Source organism: Marmota marmota, unplaced genomic scaffold (assembly GCF_001458135.2).
Source record: "Marmota marmota marmota unplaced genomic scaffold, marMar, whole genome shotgun sequence".
Classification (NCBI taxonomy): domain Eukaryota; kingdom Metazoa; phylum Chordata; class Mammalia; order Rodentia; family Sciuridae; genus Marmota; species Marmota marmota.
Window position 1 is genome coordinate 6,821,405 of NW_026000171.1, and position 7,946 is coordinate 6,829,350.

General features: G+C 46.4%; 1 protein-coding gene and 1 long non-coding RNA gene across 4 annotated transcripts in view; one reads left to right on the forward strand and one right to left on the reverse strand.

The window, feature by feature from the left end:
• LOC107155014 overlaps positions 1–7,946 on the forward strand; it is a 77,424-nt gene that overhangs the window by 53,278 nt on the left and 16,200 nt on the right. Inside the window, exon 3 of the long non-coding RNA XR_001505136.2 lies at positions 5,242–5,389. This is a non-coding gene — a long non-coding RNA (uncharacterized LOC107155014). The remainder of the gene's footprint in view (positions 1–5,241; positions 5,390–7,946) is intronic.
• Positions 1–7,946, reverse strand: part of Wnt5b (Wnt family member 5B) — a 114,045-nt gene that overhangs the window by 5,523 nt on the left and 100,576 nt on the right. For all 3 annotated transcript variants that reach the window (XM_048787715.1, XM_015500775.2, XM_048787714.1), the window contains exon 4: positions 3,141–3,433. In XM_048787715.1, the coding sequence (XP_048643672.1) occupies positions 3,141–3,433 (293 nt within the window). The remainder of the gene's footprint in view (positions 1–3,140; positions 3,434–7,946) is intronic.

Below are 7,946 nucleotides of genomic sequence, written 5' to 3' on the forward strand. Positions count from 1 at the left end.
GCCTGGGAGACAGACAGAGGAAGCTAGAGAAGGTGTGTGAGCGAGAAACAGGGCAGATGGAAGGGAAGGAGCTGCCCAGATAAGGCCCAGTGCAAACAAACAAACAATTAAGGGCAATAAAGTGAGGAGCCAGCAGAAGAGGGGTCAAGACTGTGACTGAAAGGGGAAGAGCGGATGTCTCCCCCTATCCCTCCAGGGCCACAGATTAGAATACATGCCTGGTCACCTCAGCATCTGCCACAGTGCCACATGGGGAGCTCAGAGCAGAGACTGCAAGCGGCCTCCTCCATGAATTTGACCTCTTACTAGGGGGGGAATATGGGAACTTCTCTTTGCCTCGTCACACGTGTTCACCAGTTCTTGTAAAGAAATATGGATGGCAATCCCTGTCCTTGAATAAGGTAAAAATAGAGTGAGAGATAAGATACCAAGAAAAGTATGAAAACAATCCACTGAGTTCAAATGTGAGACTAAGGGAAATGCAAAAGATGTTAAGGACTAGGTGGTATTTGAGCTAGGATTTTTGGTGGGGGTAATCAGGGATTGAACTCAGGAGCACTCGACCACTGAGCCTATTTGGTATTTTCTTTAGAAACAGGGTCTCACTGAGTTGCTTAGCACCTCAGTTTTGCTGAGGCTGGCTTTGAACTTGCTATCCTCCTCCTGTCTCAGCCTCAAGAGTCACTGTGATTACAGGCGTGCACCACCCCACTAAGCTGAGCTAGGATCTTTTATTTTGTTTTTGAAGCGGGGTCTTGCTGTGTTGCTTAGGCTAGTCTCATACTCCTGTACTGTAGTGATTCTCCTGCCTCAGCCTCCTGAGTAGCTGGGACTACCTCACCTAGCTAGGATCTTGAGAATGGGTAGAAGGTAGGCATTCAGGAGATACACCTATCTCACTGATCACTCTCTGCTCCCTGAGTTAGACACCCAGGTGGACTGCCAAACAGAGGAGGCCTGGAGAGACTGGCAGCTCAAAAGATACCCAGAGTGGAAGTCATCTAGGACAGTTCCAATCTCTCTACTCTAGCTTACTCCATAATAACCACAGACTAAAGCCAGAACCAGAACTCCAATGTCACAGACCAACCTCCCCTCCCCACATACCATTTCTTTTTTGGTACCAGGGATTGAACTCAGGAGCACTCGACCACTGAACCACATCCCCAGCCCTATTTTGTATTTTATTTAGAAACATGGTCTCACTGAGTTGCTGAGTGCCTCACTTTTGCTGAGGCTGGCTTTGAACTCGATCCTTCTGCCTCAGCCTCCTGAGCAGCTGGGATTACAGGTGTGTGCCACCACACTCAGCTCCACATACCCATTTCTGACTTAAAAAAAAAAACAAAAAACAACTAGCCTTTGGATGGGACATATAAGGAAGATATGGACAAATAACCAAGTCTAATTTCTACTTGATGTCACACAGTGGATGATGCTAGGTCTACACAGGTATTGAGTCCTGACAAGCCAACATTAGAAGATCCCGACTCATAGAAAAGACATGTCCAATTCCATTTATTTGATATGTACTCCTATAAAACATCAGTTGATGTTTTGAACTTTTGATATATGAAGATAACTTTTGATATATAAGACATTTTAAGAAACATATCTATATCCTGTTATTGAATCACCAGTGAACCAACCTTAAACTTCTGACCTTATTTCTTCTCAAGAAATTGCTGTTCTTATTTTTAAGCTTGTGTTGGGTTTTGCTGCGGCGCCTCACTGGGGACTCACAGTCAGCTGGCTGGACACATCCCAGTGAAGAAATGTGTGCTGCTTCCTGAGAGGCACTTTGCCAGTGTTCAGACCTTTGCACTTTCTAGGGGGAATCCTAGAGGCACAGTCACATTGCCCTCCAGTGCCTGTCAACATCCACCACACTGAACAAGCTAAAGGCAGAGCTTCCTGCCTGCAGGCTTCCTGTGGCAGAGGCAGACCAAGGCGGAGCCAGACATATGCTTGGAGAAGGATGCTCATGAATAAGGTGCAGGCAGAAAAGGGGCATGCTCTCGGCACTCCACAAAGGGAAACTGCCCGAGAATGTTCTGCACAAACGAGAAGCCAAGCTCCCCTAATTTCAGCTTCTACTGATATTGAAGCTTAGAAAGTGGCTGTTTTCAGTTGAAATTGATGAGACAGGGTGCTGCAGCCTTAAAAAGATGGCTGTCTTTTCTTATTTCCACTCTTGTTAAAAAAAAAAAAAAAAACCTCCTAGCAGAGACCTGACACACCTGTACTGTTCTGGAGGCTGAGGCAGGAGGATCACAAATTTAGGGAAGCCTCAGCAATTTCAGGAGACCCTGTCTCAAGATAAAAAAAAAAAATACAGGAATATAGGAGCTGGGGTGGTGGCTCAGTGGAAGAGCACTTGCCTAGCATGTGTGAAGCACTGAGTTCGATTCTCAGCACTGCATACAAATAAATAAAATAAAGGTCCATTGACAACTAAAAAATATTTAAAAAAATAAGATTAAAAAAAGATAAAAAACTTCCAGCAGAAAAGTATGTTTGTTTGAATGTGCTTTTCAACTGGTGTTCTGGATATGTGTAGTAGCAGCTCTTAAAAGTCAGCTCTGGGACTTACCTGAGCCTTTAACAAATCATAAATCCTAGGCCAGGTCTAATGGCCTAAACTGCTAATTGTCTTCTCTGTTTAATTGCAAAGGAGGACAGGTCAGGACAAGGACTCTGCTCCATTAGTCTAGAATCCTGTTCCAAATATTACACCTAAGTCCTACAGGGACAGAAGTCCTATGAGGTGACAAATGAGGTTTCAAAAATGAGATTTGGGACCAAGGCATGAGATTCAGCACATACTCAGGAGGCTGAGGCAGGAGGATCATTTGAGCCCAGGAATTTGAAGACCAGCCTGAGCAACATAGCAAGACCCTGCCTCAAAAAGCAAGCAAAACAATAACAACAAAAAGTGACAACTGAATGTGGCCAATGGGAAGCGGAGCCTTGGGAGAGGGATTCGTTCAATAATGGTACCTAGGTCAGCAACGGTAAGGTCCTCCTCGGTTGGACGAATGCACACTTCCTTCATGGCCAGGCCACAGCTCCTGGCTCAGCCCAGGATGGGCCAACTGGCCTGCGGTGTGTGGGGAGGGGAGGGTGGAGGTCCTTCTTACCCTTCGACCTGCCTCGTTGTTCTGCAAGTTCATGAGCACTCGGCCCTGCTCCTCTGATCCCTTGGCAAAGTTCTTCTCCCGTTCCCGGGCATCCACAAACTCCTTAGCAAAGCGGTAGCCATACTCCACATTGTCCCCACAGCCACCCCACAGCCAGTCCCGGGGGAGGTCCTTGGGCCGTGCTGTCCGGCTGCAGCCACAGGTAGAAAGCTCACCCTCGCGGCAAGCGCGGCTGATGGCGTTCACCACCCCGGCGGCGCTCACAGCGTAGGTGAAGGCGGTCTCCCGGCTGCCTGCAGGAGGAGACAATACGGTGTCAAGGAGGCCTTTCCTTTTCTCCACTTCCTCTTTAAAAAAAAATGTAGTTGTAGATGGACAGCATACCTTTAGTTTTTTATGCGTTTATTTTTATGTGGTGCTGAAGATCCAACCCAGTGCCTCATACGTGGGAGGCAAGCTCTCTGCCACAGAGCTACACCCCGAGCCTTCTCCACTTCCTCTAGACCCTTCCTCATAAGCCTCTGCTGTGTCCCTCCCAGGGGTAGGAAACACTGTCTGGAGGGGCACTTTCTCTTCCCACAGCTCTATTTTCCTTTTTTTTTTTTTTTAACCCCTGCCTCTTGCCCTTAGCTCAACCCTATGGAAGCCACACAGAATCAGAGGAATCCCCCCAGGCCTGGCCTCCACTCATATTCATTACAGAGAAGTCTATAGGACTCGAAGATTCCCAGGAGAAGACCTCAGTTGAGGGAGGATGGCAGCCAGAAATTTATGGACCACATGAGACCAGCAGAATGAGAGGGAGAAAGAAATCATGGGATCAATAGTAGAAGACTGCATCCTAGCAAAAATGTCTCCCTCACAGATGCAATTCCTTACCACTCTGTGAGCTACACATCTGTCTTTTTTATTGCTGCCATTATCTAGCAAGGTACTGGCAGAGACCAGGAATGGAAAGTGAACTAGAATCACACTGTCCAAGCTGTTTCCCTCTCTTTTCCACAGGATCCACACTGCCTCCTAACTCAAGAGCAGTAGGGAACCACACCAATGGCACCTACAATTTCAGACACTGAGAATGGTCCCTCTAAAATATCCAGACCACTTCCAACAGAAAATCCCAACTATATTCCTTTTGATTTCTGTAGCAAATCGCTTACCCCCCATGATTTATGTTCTACTTCAATGAAAATGTTTATCAAAAAACAATGCTCAGCCTCCAACATGCATATCAAAAATAAAAATGAGACTTCACATCCACCAGGGTGACCATCATTAAAGATACAGCTGATAACAAGCTGGTTAAGGGTAAGGAACCCTCCCGTGCTGTTGACGGGAATGTTAAATAGTGCAGCTGGTTTGGGAAACAGTCTGGCAGTTCCTCAAAAGGCGAAACATAGAGTTGCCATATGACCCAGCAGTTCCACTCCTAAGAATGTACCCGAAGGACATGAAAACATGTCCACAGGAAAACTCACACATGAATGCTCATTGTGACGTCATTCATAATAGCCAAAAAGTAGAAACAACCCAAATATCCATCTATGGATGAAAGGATAAATAGGGTATTATCCATACAATGGAATATGGAATATTATCATCCATAAAAGGAATAAAGTCCTGACACATGCTACAACATGGATGAACCTTTAAATCATTATGCTACATGAAAGAAGCCAGGCCACATAGTATATAATCCAGACTAGGCAAATCCACAGAGACAGATTAGTGGTTGCCTTGGGCTGGGGGATAAGGGGATGGTGAGTGACAGTTAAAGGGTGTGCACTTTTTCCATGGGGTAATAAAAATGTTCCAGAATTATTGGTGATGGTTGCAAGCCTTGTGAATATACTAAATGCCATTTAATTGTATACTTTAAACAATGAATTATAAAAACAAAACAACAACAACAATAAACAGTAAACTGTAAGGGATGTGAATTATATCTCCATAAAGCTGTTTTAAGAAATAATCAATAATACCTATGCAGACACAGATGTGGAGGTAGGGAGTGGTTCTTGGCAATAAACAGGTCCAATCCTGGTCTCAGCACTGGGCAAAACTTTCTATTCTCTCTTTCTTCCTCTCCTACATCTCCAAGGTGAGAAATAGACGTCCCACGGTCCCGTCTTGGCAGATGCAGACGGCAGCAGTCTCCATCAATTAAAAGGTCTGCAGTGATCCCCCACTTGGCCCTACGTCTTCATTACCTCAGCACCACAATGACGTGTACGACCAGACCACACTGGGTGAGTCAGTTTTTCTCAATTAACCAGGGGCCAGCTTCTGGTCAGTAGTGGAATAGGAATGCCCCAAGAAAAACCCAAATGATGGCGGGAAGTTCTGCTCATGATTCAGCCATCAGGACGGATGTTTGAACCAGTGCTGAATTACAGAGTGGAGGGATCTGGTCTAGGGAGGTAGGACTGTGACATTGAAGACCGTGATGGTAAGATGGCTAAAGAGCCTCTTGGTGACGCAGGTTGGGTCCCACTCTGAGGGATTCATCTCTGAGAAATCTTTCTAGAATGTAGCCTCAACTCCCTGATGTGGTGTCCTGGGAAGGAGTCTTTGAAGCTACAGCCCATCCACTGGCAGCATTCCTTGTTCAGAATTCCTCAGGGAAGCCAGAGGGGCTTTCAAAGCAAACCATTGCATCTTTTTTTTGTTGTTGTTTGTTTCTGGTACCAGGAATTAAACCCAGGGGCACTTTACCACGGAGCTGTACCCCCAGCCCTTTTTATTTTTTGAGACAAGGTCTCCCTAAGTTGCTTAAAGCCTCACTATGTTGCTAAGGCTGGCCTTGAACTTGGTGTTCCTTTGGCTTCAGCCTTCTGACTCCCTGGGATTACAGGCATGTGCCACCACACCCAGCCTGCATCTTTTTAAAATGACTTGATCACCAGAATGTTCTTCGTATTAAAAAACCAAAGTCTGCCTCCCGACAACTTCTGCCTGCTGGAGTGACACTGTCTAATCCTTTTTCCATTTGTCAGTTCTTCAGTGTTTGAAAACAAATAATATGCCTTTTATGCTTTCTTTTTCCAAGCTACATATGTCTGATTTCTTCTACCATTCTTTAGCTAAATGCTTTCAGAGTTGAATCAGCCTTCTCAGAATTGCCTTTTAAAATAAAATGTATTTGCAGGTGAGTGTTATATATCACCAGATACTATGCACTCTGACAGTTCCAGTCCTCAGAATGGTTTGGGATCAGAACATGCCCTTGGGTGCATTAGCTGTCACTTCTGTTGGTCTAGGAGAGGCAACATCACTAGACACTGGCTGTGCGTAGCTCTGCCTGCATGGGGCTCCGTTTAGGTTTCTGGAAGCAAAGCACTAGAGCTACCTTCAGAAGAAGAACTTGAGGCTTTAGAACAGAGGAGCAATGTAGGGGGCTTATCTATATGTGAAACAACTCAGAGTTACAACTCAAACTACCTCAAAGATACAAGGCTAATAAACCATCAGCCCTAGAGCTACCGGTTAGGCCCTGCATCTTCTTCTTCCAGGCAGACAGCAGAACAGCATCACATGTGTCCTTTCACTACCACAGCAGCCCAACTGCCAGGAAGGTGCCTCGGGGCTCCTCAGGGGCCAGGTGAAGTGCCAGGGCTCCTCCAAGCAACTGCTGCCCTCTGGTGATAGACTTTTGCAGCAGCTTCAAAGAAGGAAGAAACCTCTTGGAAGTCCTAGGCCAGATAGTGAGATTTCTCAACAGGAGCCTCTCTGTCTGGGGCCAGTGGGAGAAAGGGAGGACAGCTTCTCAGGAAGTATGAGCCTTCAGGAAAGCTACAAAAAGGAGTGGGGAAAAGCATCCAGTTTGTTACAGAAGAGGGTACAGTGGGATGTGCTTTCTTCCATGGGGCTGCCTTCCACGGGTCATTCCGCCACGCAATCTGAACCCAGAAGAGTGCTGCGGTACTTTATTTCCTAGAAAAAAACGACACCTTCTAGACTTCACCTGAATGAAATAGCACATAAAAGGATCCAGACAGTGGCAGGCACACATTAGGGCCTCAATAATGGTCTGATTCCTTGAAGTGCCTCTGTGGACCCAGGGATCATGCTAGTGTCCTCACCCCAAAGGCAGGATAGGGAATGCTGCTGAGACTTTCACCAGGAAGAAGGGACAAATACCAAGGGAATTCTAGAAGAATCCACAAATTGTGAGTGAATCCCACTTAACCCCCAAGTCCACTCTTTCAGAAAAGTTGTCCCCTAAGGCTGTCCCAGGAACACAGGAGCATTCCTTTCTATGTACCTTGATCCCCAAAAAGAGAATGAGCAGTTAAGTTCAAAGTAAACTTTCCCCCGTTTTTACTTCTCAACATGGGATAGGGGAAAGAAGTCTGGAAAAAGTGGGAGGGGATCGGGCCTCCCAAGCATCCCTGGTAATACAGGATTTTAAATCACTGGCTCCCCAACCCCCCTGCCAATGGGAAAGCCCAGCAACAGGTAACTCCAGAATGTGACCTTCTGATGGGAAGCTGTCCTGGGAGAATGTGAGACAGGACAGAATACAGTGCTCCAACACCTTCCTTTTATGGCCCTGGGGATAAGACCTAGTAGAATAGGGCCGGATTTCTCGATTTCTTGCCAGGGAGGGGAGGATTGCATTTCAAAAGGACCTAAAACAATTAGACCTCAGATCACACCTCTATCTAAGCAGTAGGGCAGCCAAAGAATCCTAGACCAGCAGTGGGGAGAGAAAGGGACAGGAATCCGGGAAGACATGGCCCTCTCATCTTTCTTCTTTAGTCTGTCCCCTTCCCCCACTCTCTCTCTCTCTCCCCCCCCCCCCCC